Below are 15,526 nucleotides of genomic sequence, written 5' to 3' on the forward strand. Positions count from 1 at the left end.
CTTTCATATATTATAGAGTTTGTTTTTACCCTCACCCCAAGAGCCAAGGTCATGGAAAAAGCAATGTTCTTCCCTATGTGTTATGGTTTAACCTCAGCTGTCAACTAAGCACCGCACAGCTGCGTGCTCACCTCCCCCGTCCCAATGAGATGGGGGGAGAGAATCAGAAGAGTGAAAGTGAGAAAGCTCATGGGTTGAGATAAAGACAGATTAACAGGTAAAGTAAAAGCTGTGTGCACAAGCAAAGCAAAACAAGGGTTTCATTCACCACTTCCCGTCGGCAGGCAGGTGTTCAACCATCTCCAGGAAAGCCGGGCTCCATGATGCGTAACTGTTACTTAGGAAGACAAATGCCATCACTCCAAATGTCCCAACTCCTTCCTACTTCTTCCCCCAGCTTTATATGTTGAGCATGATGTCATATGGTCTGGGATATCCCTTTGGTCAGTCATTGTCAGCTGTCCCAGCTGTGTCCCCTCCCAACTTCTTCTGCACCCCCAGCCTCCTTGCTGGTGGGGTGGTGTGAGAAGCAGAAAAGGCCCTGACTCTGTGTAAGCACTGCTCAGTGATAACTGAGACATTAGTGTGTTATGAACATTCTCCTCACCTGAAATCCAAAACAGAGTATTATGCCAGATACTAGGCAGAAAAGTAACTCTATCCCAGCTGAAACCAGGACACAAGAGTGGTGCTTTCATCCTGTACCATCACCAGTTCATACTTAGGCTGGTTTCAGTTGTTCCCCATCTATCAGTACCATCCAGACCAGTGTAAAGGCTCATCCCATCGGGTAGCAGTGACTGAACAGAGTGACTGTGGCTCCTTCCAGGCAGGTTAAGTCTCCTTGAGCCTCAGAGTAAGTAATGAACCGTGTGTCTCTACCAAGGAGAACGTAAACCTGAGATGAGGCCTCTGTGGTTTTCTTACACTGGCTGAGGTGGCATTTGTGTCAGCCGGGGCAGTGTCATGTCCTGGAGCTGCACGTGGCTTCAAACAGCAATTTTCAGTGGTGGCCTGAGAGCTAAACACCCTGCTGCTACTGACACTGCCACTCATTTTCTGTTCAGTTGATAACACTTTTCTCAGTAAAACAACTCATCAGCCCTTTGCTTTCTGAGTGCCAGCAAAGTCAGTGGTTCCCCAGCCACCTGCTAAAACTTTTGGCTGTGTCCATGAGAGCCAGATGGGGTTTTTGGTTTGTTTTGTTTTTGTGGTTTTTTTTCCCCACTACAAAACCTAGAAGCAAGCTAAGAAGTCAGTGCAGTGCAATACCAAAACTTCACATTACACAACAAGACACCCTTCTTCTTCTGTTTTTTTTTTTTTCTTTTTTCCGCCCCCCCCAGGTTAAAAGCCAGCACAGAAGCCTCTCTCTTCAAGAGCGTATGGGTGGAGTGTGGAAATTGGGTTATGTATCCTCTGGGCTGTGCAGGACCTTGAATGAGGAATGACCCTTGCTGTTCCCTCCTGCGTGTCTTAGTCAGCTTTTGTGCAGTAGGGGACAAGAAGAAATACCCAAAGTTGGTCACTGGATGCTGCGATACAAAGGCTGCCGCCATGGACTGATCGATGAGCCAGAACAGTTGTGTTATGGCAGCTTTCCCAGCAAGAAGAAGGAAAGCCCTGGTCTGAGCTGGGGTGGCCAGTGTACCTGTCCCCCCCCACACCACCCTGCAGCTCCTGACATCCATCCTCCTCTTCTCCTCCAGGCAGATGGTGATCCTCAGCCACAACCAATGATGACTTTAAAATCAGTCCCTTCAGCTACGGCTCCTGCCTCTTACTATTTTTTAAGGAAGATTTGTAAGTACGTTTCCAAGTAGCTCTTCTCCCCCTAAACCTGTGTAAGTTGGGCAGCATGTCAGGCCTGTTTGGGCAGATGCAATCTGATCCCAGGAATCATCCTCGAGAACATCCGAGCTGTGGTTGAACATCTCTCATGCAGCCATCAGCCTGACACTTGAGAGCCCCACAGCTTTCTGGAGCCAGCTGCGCAGGCCTGTGTATTGCCACCATTACTTGGACACAAGGCCACTGAAGATGATAGCCTTTATTTGTGGCACTCTCCCTGCCCTGCCCAGCGTGATGGCATCCCTTTTTCTGCTGTAAGAAATGCCCCCAGCTTAGACTTTCAAAATTCTTTTCACTCTGGGACCGTGTTTTTAAAATGTGGATGATGGAGTGCTTCTTCCCTCCCATTTTTCCTGCAGGGAGCAGGAGGGTGGTGGCAGGATCCCGGCCGAGTGGGAAGCAGGTTCCCCCAGCCAGCGGGAGTGGGGCCAGGGACGACCACGTGCGGTCAGTGGCTCTTTGTGGGAGCCTTCACGCGCGGCAGGACTCGGGTGAGCTTACCCCCCGGCATGGGGCTCTTTCAGTTAGGTGGGAGCCTGTCTTTTTCAGGCCGAGACGGTGGTGAAACCTGATGCAGGGTGGGGTGTGGGTGGCTGAGGGATGCTGATTGTTTTCCCTTTATATGGAAGGTAAAGGTAGACTGGCAATCCACGTTAGAAGATACGGCAGCTTACCCAGTAAAACTACACGCACAGACAGAACTATCTTCTTTATTATAAAGATACACTATGAGGAACAAACCTGAATGTATACTGAAGCTTGTAATGGTACATGCCAAAAATGTACAGTACTATACATAAAAGTGCATTGTCACAACAGATTAATAACAGTACATTTCTCTTCCAGAACTGTGAAATTTCCATGTTTTTATTTGTTCTTTGAGAGTGGAAGGAATGCAATGGGAATGCAGCCGTACACAAACAGGGAGGGATGCAATGGAAATGCAACAGTACAAGAGCAAGGCTAAAGCTCCTCTAAAATTTAAAGGCACTTTCACATGTACATACTACAGATGTACATTGACACAATTAGGTAACAGTCAACAAGCAGGAAGCTACCAGTACTGCAATTTATCAAACTTGACAGTAAAGGACAATACTGATTGGATTAGGTGGGCAGGAGTTACCCTCTAGTATGTCTGTAGTTGTAGCAGTCTTTCCTGTTACATATCCACTTACTATACTTTTAAGTATCTATAATAACCATCAAACTACACATTTAACTGTGTGAATGCACTAAGTAGATGCACTCACTAAATGCACTGTTTCTAATATTTTCTTTTGCTAAACAATTTCTAATATAAGCATTATGGAGTCCAGTACAGTTATTTAAACATACAAAATTCCCTATGCAATTTAAAGATACAGGTATCCATCTCAATTATGCCAGGTGGGTTAGACTAAAACTGCACGTAAATGAAAGCTGAAATTCCAGTTTGTTCCACTGATTCTAGTAAACTGGGGAACTACTTGAAAATATCTCTGGTCCCAACCAAGTGAACAGACCCTGTAGACCAGCGCTGGTTTGCAGCTGGGGCTCTTGCCCTGGCACTAGGACTAGGCAGCACAGTCGAGAGGACCGGAGGTTCATTGACTGACACTGCACAGTCCGCTGTGGTGGATCAAGACTTTGCCTCTAACCTAGACGTGCCTGAAGCCTGTGGCTGGTTTGAGGTGGGTTTGCAAATAGCAGGAGCAGTTTGGCTCTCAGAGGCGGTTCACGGGGAACTTTTCACAGCTGGGGCTCTGCGTTACCTATCTACAGGGTGTAAACCAGAGCAGGAATAAGTTGCTCCGAAAGAGCAGCTGTAAATTACTCCTGTCTCCTCAGTAATTACACTTATCAAATTTTGTCACTACTCTTCACCTTCCAAACTCAATTGTTTATGTATAGCAAGTAGTACAACTTCAAACTTTCCAACGGTGAGATCTTATACATGGAAAGATCTTACTTAAAGCCAGTTGTATTCCTGTAGGTGGACCACAACAGACTTTCTTCCCCCCCATTTCTTCACTGAAACTTATTTTATGGATTGGATGTTGGAAAATATATTCATGGAAATAATATTATGGCTTACTGTTGCGATGTGCAAAACAGCTGTACATTTAATTCACGTCTAAGAAAGTTTAACAACAGAGCGCTAAGCAAAGTTGACCATCTTCACTCACACAGACATAAGAAAAGTACTGATTTCTGTCATTAAAAAAAAGGGGGGGGAAGGGGGAAAAAAGTGGTTATGGAAAACTTTTGTCAGCTTGAATCTAGGCGATAGAAACTCAGCTGCCTGTCCTGTGAGTGACCCCTGCATCGCTGGCAGGAGGTAGTCCCTCTTCAGAGTCCCTGTCTTGCTGTCATCAGCATAACCGAGGACGAGCCCAGAGCGTTTGCGCTGTGCGAGGCAGGCAGCAGAGCTAGGTCAGCTTGAAACTCCGACTGTTACAGCTCAAACCACGTCTTTAATTGGACACTGAGCAATAAAGTCAATGGGATACTTTGCTGAATTACTGTGTAGTTGATCTTTTAATCGCCTATCAGCCAACCTAATGGACCAGCAGGTTCACGTACTCCCCAGAGCCTGGATTGCTCAACTATGACCTTTAAATGAATTTAGCTTTTGTGAAAAATGTGGTATCAGGGAATGAAGGTCTAGCTTCATGGGAAAAGGTACACTGTTACAGAGGACAGGAAAAGGAGTTTCTGGAGATGTGCTTTAGCTATGACCTAGGACGCTGCTTTTTTATCAGTGAGAGCAATGTGATCTCCAGATCCACCCAGCACTTGTCTCTCACGAGACTGACAATAAGAAAGCTAGTTGTGAGAGTTGTGAGGGCTCGGTGGGGTTTTATTTGGTGTGTCTTAAATAAGAAATGTGGCCTGAGATGACTTAGACATTCCACACAGACACTTAATCCTCATATCCTAGATTTCAGCTCTTACTAACCTGCTTGAGATTTGGTTTGGTGACCTAGAAATGAGAGGTCCCACCTCCCCTGACCTCCCCATCCCTTAGTTTTGTGCAGGATCTGTTATTATATAGCTACAGTAAGACTGTGAAGTGTGGTACAACGTGGAAAGTTGCTTGTGATCCATGTTGTTTTTGTTACAAATGGTGCAGCATCAAGTTTTCAAGTAAGTCTATGTTTGTTTTTTAAAATGATGCACAATTGTCCAGTTTTTCTTTTAATTGAAACCATACAAAATACAAATGCCCATGTTAATGTAGCTAGTTTCAGACTATACATTCAAACACACTGAAAAACAAAGCCTCTCCAGTCACGAACATGAACAAACGCTGTTATGGAGTCCTGACTTCTATCGTTAATCCATCCTTTTCCCTTGCATAGCCCAGCTGGGCACTGTGGGTGGCTGAGCTGTCTACATTGTGCAAGATTTGTCGGCTGGACCCTGGGAAGGAGGGGAAGGCCCTATGCTAGGATTTGTTTTTGGAAGAACAATAGGTTTTGGCCTAAGAGCTGGAGGTTTCAGCTGCACTCCCATTCTAGGGGCCACCATGGGCTTGAAAGTACTCATGGTGTCACTGGAAGAACTAGTGCTACGGCGGATCTGAGGCTCGGAGCTCCTTAAAACAACGCTGTGGAGAGGGCTGAGTGACTCCGTGGAGGTGGCAGGGGTGGGGGTGTTTTTCACTTGTTCCAAGGTGTCCAGCACGACATCGGGGGCATGCTTTGCCGAGCTCTGCCGCTCCAGCTCACGGAGCTCGTTCAGCGCCGTGTTCATCGTCTCCTCAATGTCCTGGGTCAGAGCACAGAGAGAGTGGCACGTCATTTGAATTGCTACTGAATGCAAAGCGCTGGAGGAGCAGGGGGAGGGAGTGAAAAATGCATGAGTTAATTTGTCAACCATCCTCTCTTTAATGCATATTGTAGTGCTAAAGCCAACTGCCACCAGATTTACTTGAAAGACACTACAATTGACAAGATAGCAGCTTTGGCTGGACATTACCAATATTTAACCTATTCACAGGAGAGAGTAAAAATTCAGCTAAAGAAATTTTAAAAAATCAATTTAACTAAATCCTGCAAGCCATTTTATTAAGTGATTGTCAGGACAATGGATATTTGCTCAGCAGCATTTTTAACTGTGAAGATTTCTGCCATCTCTTGGGTACTGACAGCTGTAAAGATTTTAGTCCATTTGCTGCCCCTTAGCTGGCTGCTCCCCTCATCTAGTGCACCAGGTGTTCAGGATCTGTATTCCTTCACGGGGATTATAAACCAGCATTTGTAAGGAAATAAAGCTTGTGTGTCTGTCAGCTCTTCTCTCCTCCTCTTTCTCAAAGTTAAAGTTTAAGCAGAAAAATACAAGACATTGTTCAGTAAGCTTACCTAAGAAATTATTTTTTTCATCAGCATTTCTGGCACAAATTTTAAAAGAATGCACCAAGATACTAGTTTACTATTTATCAGTGGTATTGAGATACAACTGAGGTTGAGTATCTTTTGTTCCCTGCTTGCTCACAGTAAATTTCATGCAGTTTAATCAAAGTTTGGTCCTCTCACTGCCAAATGATCACTAGTCTATGCATCAAAAAAAAAAAAAAAGCTTAAACCAAACAGCACTGAGTGTGGTTCCAGGAAATTCATAAAGTAACTTGTACAGTAAAAAGATTTACACTTTCTAACTCTGCAATACACGATTCAGCTTTCTGACCCAAGCATGACAGTCCCTTCTATCCCTTCTTGGAAGCAGTTTGAAAGGAAGCATCACCAGTACATTAAATTTTAAAACATGAGTGCCAGTGTTATTGCAAAATACTTTTGCAATCATATTGTACCCTCAGGGTGCCCCTAGTAATCATGTTATACTATCTAGACAAAACCCGAGTTCTGAAGACAGCGGTATCTATTTGCTCAAGAGCTGTTACCAGCTCTGTACAACAGACCAATTTGATGATCAGGGTGCTCCCCATTCCATCCTTCTGACCTCTTCACTGTCAGGAATGAGACTGATGAGCACTCACACAGGGACAAGATGGCCCATGAGTTATTTGTCTTGCACATCATGCTCTTAGGCACAACTAAAAGCACCAAATCAGCATACAGTATGAACTATATGAAAGCTATGTAAAATCCACTAGACCCTGGAATGTAAATCTGTGCTTTGAATGGCACTGGTCACTACTAGCCAGTCAGAGCACTTTTCTGCAAAGCAAAATACTGAGCAATAATTGAACACTAATTACAAGCAAGTTAGAATAGGCCAGCCTTCACCAGAGCACACAGACTAACAGAGCTGTTGTAATCACACCCTATCCTACTGTGCTGGGTGGCAGAGGCAACTTCATTATGGTATAACAGGAAATAATTTCCTTATATTGCTACTGCAATGTCTGTTCCCCCTTGTGCTTCTTCTATCCAGGATCCTTTAATGCATCTTCTTTCACATACACTCTGTTTAAAAAGCTTGTAGGATATTTTGCTGCATGCACACTCCTACCAGTGTATGTGCTCTGCGCTGGGCTGTTCACCGAGACTTGCTCCTCGGAAAATCAGAGAGTGATATAAAATAAAAAAGATACAAACCTGAGCTATTGACTCCGGGTCCAGTGGTTTATGGTCATTAAAACCTGTGTACTGACCAGATGATGTAGATCTTCTAATTGGAGGGCTATCAATCTTCTTTAGAGAATCATGCCTACTGATGTTAGTGAGACTGCCATGTCCAGGTCTTCGTCTCCTTTCAGGGCTGTCAGCATTGAGGTTCCGATTTTGAAGAAGGGCTCTGGGACTGCAGTGAGTTGCCAGGTTGGGGGAACCTAGCTCCACAGATGAGCTGGAGAGAGGGTGGGGTGGGTGTACTGGGCAGTGACCATCACTGCTCCTGCCAGGGCGTCTTAGAGGAGGTGGAGGTTCTGATCTCTTTCTTTGCCTGCGCCAATGAAGAAATGGTGATAGGACAAGTTGTAGTGACCCACCACAAGCATGTGGAGAAGTAATTGCTGTGTTACTCCATATGTGAGCAGCACTACTGAAAACATGTTACGCTCAAGCTTACCTTCCTAAATACACGTCAGAGTGACGGTCAGTGGGAGAGTTCATGTCCTTTGATGATGACTTGTCTTCGGTTATGGGTCCGCTGCTGGCCTCACTGTCTGCTTTTTGGCTCATTGTATCTGAGAAAGTATCATCCCTGAGCAGAACACACATGGTGAGATAAGAAGTCAGTGAGTGAGGCGTGACAGAGAGCATCTTGGCACTCCTATATTTTAATCCCCTTAAGAAAAGCAGGCATGTTATAATGCACTGCAGCCCCTCCATGTCTCCAAAATTGCTTATAATCCTTCTGCTTACTGTCTTTTACATTTTGACTGTAACCTTTTTGTAAACAAGAACTTTGTTATCCTTGGCAAAGCACGTGCTCAATACTGTAAAACAAGAGTTCAGGGCTGCATTTCTTCAACCCTTGCTATTCTGAAGTTAAATGTCAGCAACTGCTACAAAGGGATAGTTAATTAAAATATGTGCAGCAGCATCTGTCTCTTAATGTACTGGGAACATGTCCATAAACAGAGTAGCTTTGATTAGTAGTAGCTCTTGATTAAGAGCTGTCAATTCAGAGCAATAAAGACAGAGGTATCCTGCATAGAAGGCTCATGTTTAATATATCTGAGGCCTCAAACCACTGTCCCATTTGGAAATTACTTTGTTAATTGCTTCAGCATTTTTTTACACCCCACCAAGAACCCAGTCACACCAGACACTGCTTACATATCCTGCACCACTATGTACTGGTGAGGGACAAGGCCATCAATTCCGTTGTGTCTTCCTTCCCACCAGTCTTCAGATGCTCGGTGATAGAGCAGAAGGGAAGCTCCTTTCTTGAAAGAGAGTTCTCGTGCAGATCTTCCAACATAGTCAAACTTGGCTATAGCTTCTATGGGCTCACACTCTGGATAGGGAGGGAAGAATAATGGATATCAGATTCCACACCAGCTTATCTGCTCATTTTGGTTTCATAAAACCCATTAATTGCGTTTTCTCAGTGTTCATTCTTATGGAGCAGAGCTGACAGAAATTAGGTTGACTAAGGCAGACTTCAGGCAGTAGTTATAATATCTCCCTTACAAAGAAACATAATGAATCTGTGCCCTAAGAGTGAAACACCTGGGTTGCTTTGCAAACTGCAGAAGACATAACTGCATACTCAGACGTCACGATAGCCGCTGCTGGGAGAGAGGCCTCGGCTCCGGCTGCACGGGCTTCTTCATGGCTGGGGAGTGGGATGGAGGCCAGGCAATAAGGACCTCCAAAAATAAGATGAACACACCCAGATGAATAATCAGAGGTCTGAGGAAGCAGTGTGATAAAGGAAAGGTGTTTTTAACATCTGCAGTGGCAAAGAAAGGAAGACAGGACTTCCCTATGCATGAGTAGGGATGCTCTGCCCAACTGGGCTATGAGATTTCTGTATTTTACACGACAAGTGTGCAGGCCTAGTGAAAGCCTAGTGTTTTACACCACACCGTAGCCTAGTGCTTTAATCTGTTTCCTTAACACCCTTTTTGAGCGAGGCAGATGGCTCCAGAACGCCTAACCTGGGTGGCCTGACATTGCCTAAGGCAGCTCTGCCTGCTCCAACATCCCCAGTTCCTCTGGTTTCTGCAGGAAAGTCTGGTATTTTCTGAAGTCAAACATTATTTACAGTCTTCCTGGCTAATCTTCCTCAGTATTCTGGTGAATTCAGCCTTACACTGGCAATGGACTCCATCCTGTAACCTATGGTTGGGTCAGAAATCTACTGATGTCAGTGAAGGGCCCCTGCTGAATGTCTGCCTGCAGGTATCTTCAGAGCTGTGCCCAGACACCAGTGAAACAGCTGTGATTTTAACAACCTCTAGTTTCTTCTGCACAAAACCAAAAGCACCTGAGCTCAAACAGATTAAAATTTGTCACCACAGTCTCAAAATATAAAGAAAAACCTGAAAAATACAGCTTTAAAAATCACACACTTTGCTGACTCCAAAAACTCAGAGTCCCTGAAATGACAAATCTCTATACATAATTAGAACAATATTTAGATGAAAATTAACAACTTGGCTAATGACTAGCAAAGCAACTTCCTGCCTGGTGCAAATTAAAATTGCTGAGGTTGTAATTCCCCAAAGAACCAGGTTGGTAATAAAAGCCACTGTCCCTTTATGACAACATTTTGCACAGGAATGTCCTTTTAAAATTAACTTCATCCTGCAGCATGAAAAATAATGATAGCACCTTTATTGAGGTTATAGTTTGCCGCTGTTTTTTTTAATGACTTGCCCAGCCTGCAGAAGGCTGTCTTGTGGTTTGCTGCTTCTTGCAGTCATGCTAAGAGCTCCCGTCAGTGATGAACTGCAGGGTGTTTAGGAGTTACAAACCCAGAAATTTTCCAGAGATGGCATACAGTGCTATAGGGATTACACTGTTACAAATGCAAAAGTAATGCACACTGGCAGAAATTACTTTGATTACATAAATGCAAGTAAGAATGTACCAACAACAGTATTAATTCCTGAAAACGCATTGCTACTGGATGGCTTGCTGGCAGGCATTTCCTGGGGGAAGGTGAGGAGTGATAGGTTTCTTTGTTTTATGTTTTTAAGCAAAGAAAATGTAAAGATGACACAGAAAGAAACATACTGGAAAACTGGGAAAACTTTAATGCTGGTGTATATATTAGTGATATATTCTAATATACAAGCTTGTTTTAATTTCTAGGTATTCTATCTACAGTATATCTCTAACAGTAAGTACAGATGTGACAAAGCGACTATAAGCACTATTGCCATCTGAAAAGAAATAAAACTAAACATGCCAGTTTATCTTGCATGGTGTTTAAGAGGGCAATATCAAACCAAACAGCAATAACGTAACACTGACCAAAGAATGCTGTTTTTACACATATCGTGCGTGTTGCTTGTGGAATTTTTTGTAAGAAGTTATTACTGGGATCAGGTAGGATTGAAAAGGAGCAGACATTTGTATGAACACATCATTCTCAGATTGCAGGTAAGTCATGGGTTATGGAAGAGTGGGTCAAGAATTCAAAAACAAAAGCTCCCAGGTTTCAGTGAGCCAGTTGCTCACTAATGGGTAATACTTTAAAATGCAAACAAAACCACAACCAAACAAAAAACCTCTACAATAAGAAAACCCCAAATTTCCTGTCCATGTTTTCCTCTGATGTTCTCTGAAGTTAACTGATAACAGTCATGGGTACTGGATTGATTGATAAACCCCCTACACTGATTAGCTATGGGATTTCCCATTCCTCTGCTAATTTCAACAGAGCATATAGTATCCTACATTTGATTATACAGGTCTTTTTATTTACAAATTATTTGACTAAACTAGAAATAATTCTATCTCCCTCAATGGAATTACACTTATCTAAGTGTGGTGCATGGTGGGAAATTGTTTTTTGTATCCTTCCATCGCCTGCAAGACTCACATATGTTCCTAGAGGTCTGAAGGAAGTCGCCCCACTGGAACCAGCTGAATAAACTGGTAATGTACTCATAATGGATGTGATTTCTGAGACATGTTCATTAGATTGCCTGGGTAACAAATCCTACCTCCTCAGGGAGGAGTGCCCAGCAGATCTCACACAGTTTTCTTAACAGAACCAAAAATAAGTTCAGATAGGTTTTAGTATTTTGAAAGGGGCATTTTCTTTGCTTGAATGTTGCGTTTACATGGAGATAACTTTCCTATAGCAAACAGTACTGAGACTGTATTTAAACAATAATTCACCTTGTTACAAGTCAAGCCTTAATAGTTAAAACCAAAGTACCATGACAGTTACTCCTAGAAATAAATGCATTTTGAAAAGCTAAGCCATTTAGTATCAAGGTTACTGAATGACAGACAAGCATTTCCAGAAAAGCAAAGGTGATGAAAGCTAAATTTGGGATCTGTAACTCAAATTCTGTGTGTCTAACAGTAAAATTGACAGCTTGGAGGGAAATGTAATTGCATTGCTCTGTCCATACCTGGGGGCATTCGCCTACAATAGCAAGAAGTATTTGATGACATATAGCATCTCACCAGCTATCGCCTCTAGTGACTCAGGCAATGATATAGAAGCGAAAAATAAGGACAAACTGAAGAACTGTGGGAAAAGCTTTAGAGACTCTGTTAATCATCCAGCTCTGCTTTCACGTTTTTACTTATGATCCTCAAAGTTTATTATGTATACTACCACCATTTGATGACACATTATGTTGCAGAGCGCTTAAAAATGTAGGTTTGATGCCAAGTAGAGCTGTCCAGATCCAGCAGCTTGGGAGAGCAGAAAGGGCAGAGGAAATGTAAGTGCTAAATTTAATTTTGGGATTGGAGTGCCAGATGTAGTACTAACCTCCCTACAGAGGTGATGGCACTGAAGTGTCAGCATGCTGCCCTCTATGCCTCAGGGCACAAGGAGCTAAGGAAAAGAGGGGAGACCATGCCCTGCTCTTTTGGGAAGGGTTTGCTGTTTGCTCTGGTCTGCTCTACCTCAGTTCTCCCAGACATACCCTGGAATAAAGTACATCCTTGAATTCCCTGGGAAGATACTATCTCCTGTTGTGTTTATACTCTTCTGCACCCCATCAGAGAACAGTAGCTTTGCAATTTCAAAGTTGTGTCCTCAGGACAGCAGTTCTCTGACTGGGGAACAGCAAAAGCAAATAAATGATGCAAGGTGTTGGCAGAACAGAATTTGGCAAAATATCAATCACAGCACGCACTACTGAAAATTACTACGTTTGGGGACACAACAATAACTTACAGCCTTATATGTCCCTGTAATTTTTGTTTCCAGCAGAACTACCATCTAAATTTTTACCCTCTGTTTATGAGGTATCTATGAACAGTATTATATTAATTGTATGTATGTTTTCCTATCTGTTTAACTTCCTCAGGAAATTCTCCCTTACTTCCGTTGAAAACAAACCTTGTCACCGTTTTCCATATGCCTCCAACAAGAATAAAAAATCTCCAGCAAACTCAGGGTAAAAAAAATATGCTAAAAAACTGCTTCAGAAAAACATGAACAATATCCTTTCAATCTTTACTGCAGAGGCACTTTCAGGTAAAGGTTTTTCTGCAGCAAAATCAGATAGGTTTTTTTTTTGTGTGCCTCAGCTTGAGTACAAATGTTCTGAACTTCACAAATTAAATTTAATTTCCAGATTTAGGAGAAAGAAGAAATGTATGTGTTTTCCTTAAGAGGGATACCTTCTGCTCATTTTCAAAAGACTGAAAACACTACAGTAAAATGCATGTCCTTCCCTCTTCCCTTTCCAGTGATCAACAGAAATATATGAACACCAGCAACCTTGGAAAAAAAGAAAAAGCAATTTATATGCTTAAAATTAAGCAGTTATGAATATTTATATGCTCAATTATAAGTTCCAGCCTTCTTTTCCCCAAGCTACTAGATTTTACCTCTGCAGGCATAATTTATTTTTTAATTTTTAAAAAGTCTTGTTGTTTTCTAAATGGTAATTATATGTTCCTAGTGCTACTGAGCCAGCCCCTACAGATGGCTTTATTCTAGTAGGCACAGAGAGATTTACCTATAGTTTAACTTTATACAGCAAATAATTCTTATAATGACAATAACTAAAGTAGAAAAATCCTTTTGCTTTTGGTCACAGCCTCTGTATTGTGTTTCAATAACCCTGTAGTTCCTATGGGGTTCGCTGCTTGGTCTTGTGTACATATAACAACATTTTAGCATAAAACTAATCAGATTTTCAACATTTTAAAAATTATATTTATGGAATCTGCTTCTTCCATATCCTAACAGAGGGAAATATGCAAGTACCATGTGTCTGATCAACACAGCAGTAATGCTGCACCTCCCTTTCTCTTTCTCCACATACAGCTGGCAGTGATGCATACAGCTTATAATCAATGAATCAATCACATTAAACCCCCCAAATACTCCAGACTCTTTAGTGGAAACTCTTTTTGTCCACCACAGGTCAATCAGTGACTCTTACAAAGTTCAATATGGAAACTGAAAAATTCTCACCTACTCTCATATTTGGTACCAAGAACATTTGATAAAAGGAATTGTCCAAAGGACAAATGAATGTATGTGCAAAGAGATGGAGAATGCATTTAATTTAAAGCCTATAACCTACATTAGAAGAATGTGCTATTATAATGGAAAGACATATACATGGAAAAAAAATGGGTTGCAGGCCGAGAAATGAAGGCCAACAGCATTTTGTACGCAGTGCAGGCTTACTAATCTTTATCTTTGTGGAAGTATTTCCCTAAATTACAAATATTTTTGTGCTAACAATTATTTTGCTGTAAACACAAATGTCTGCTTCCTTTTGGCACTGAATTAATTAAAAAGGTGTGATGGGCCAACTAGAATTAAATTGCTGGCCAATCTGGAGAACAAAAAGCCACATCTTGAGCAGTTAAATCTTTTAACAGAACTCTGTCCTGTTAACAGCTATTCTCTTCAGGGTTTGTCTCCACCAGTGACACAGTCATAACACCAGTAGCACTGCAACGGGAGTGTAAAACTCTTACTATAATAACACAGTGATGGGGGTAGAGCCCATCAAAGCACAGGTGGTAATGCACTATGTGATGCCATGGTCCTGCTCTTCTGGATTCTGCTGCTGTTTTAATCTTTCTTAGGCATGGTTTTAAAGTAATTGCTTTTGACTGCTGCTGAAAAGCTGCACTTGGGCCTTTATCTCTCAGTTTGGTCATGGAAACTCAAAGTTGGCCGCAATATATTGAACTGGTGTGTTGCCCGCATTTCACTACTTCACTTATGCTCTGAATGAGAGACAGACTTCTTCAGCTTCCACTCTTGCTTTGCACCTCCAGTGGAAGAAGGAACTATATAAAGTATAGCTATACAGAGTTGGAAAAATAAAGTGCAATTATGTTCCGCTAAGTTCACACCACTTAGCAGAGCCACCTTATGTAAAGATGGTGGGTTTAGTTCTACAGAGCTGACCAAGAGGAACCTACATACAGGCTGTCTTATAAAACTGTCAGGTGCAGGCATGGGTATACACCCCAGGCAGAAGATTAACACTGACTTCTCTTCTATCCTCAGTTTTTTCCCCCTTCTGTGATACCTGCCCACCCAACTGTCTCTCCTTTCCAAACAGCTGCACTGATAGACTGCCTGCCCCTCCTTACCACAGCAAAGGGAAGAGACAGGCAATCTGTCACTGACAGCTTGTCTACGTGACAAAGCATATGGGTACAACTAGAATGGAACTATTGTTTACATTGTTCTGTGTGCAATGAGACTAGTGTAGCCAGATTTCCTACAGATACACCTTCCTGTTCCCCTTCCCTATGGCAATTGTCCCGGCTCCTAACCAGTATCCCTTATGACATAATTTTAAAAAAAAAAATTCCTTCTCTGATGTAACTCTTTTGCTCCCTTTCCCCCCTGTCTCTTCCTCTTCCTCTTCCTCTTCCTCTTCCTCGAGGAAAAGGTCCTCTGAGATGGACAAGGGACAGCTTTTGCTTCTGCTAGTGCTAAGTGTACGTGTGCTGGTTGCTCTGCCTGGGTTGCCTGCTGGCCAGATATGCAGTGGGCTCACACTGCAGCTCTTCTCTACAGGGACCATATTCTTAATCCTTCACCTCTAACTGGCTACTAAGTGTCAGGAAAATGGTAGTTATTTAACAACCTTTACACCTCT

At 42.6% G+C, this 15,526-nt stretch overlaps 1 protein-coding gene across 1 annotated transcript in view; it reads right to left on the bottom strand.

Annotated features, from left to right (window-relative positions):
• Positions 1 to 4,933: 4,933 nt before the first annotated feature.
• Positions 4,934 to 15,526, bottom strand: part of LOC104529141 (SLIT-ROBO Rho GTPase-activating protein 1) — a gene marked incomplete at its 5' end in the record, with an annotated part of 49,405 nt that continues 38,812 nt past the window's right edge. The window contains 4 exons of the mRNA XM_029086314.1: positions 4,934 to 5,604; positions 7,395 to 7,740; positions 7,867 to 8,001; positions 8,580 to 8,760. Coding sequence (XP_028942147.1) covers positions 5,227 to 5,604; positions 7,395 to 7,740; positions 7,867 to 8,001; positions 8,580 to 8,760 — 1,040 coding nt within the window. The remainder of the gene's footprint in view (positions 5,605 to 7,394; positions 7,741 to 7,866; positions 8,002 to 8,579; positions 8,761 to 15,526) is intronic.

The sequence above is a fragment of the Antrostomus carolinensis genome, unplaced genomic scaffold, assembly GCF_000700745.2.
Source record: "Antrostomus carolinensis isolate BGI_N321 unplaced genomic scaffold, ASM70074v2 scaffold2058, whole genome shotgun sequence".
Taxonomy (NCBI): Eukaryota; Metazoa; Chordata; class Aves; order Caprimulgiformes; family Caprimulgidae; genus Antrostomus; species Antrostomus carolinensis.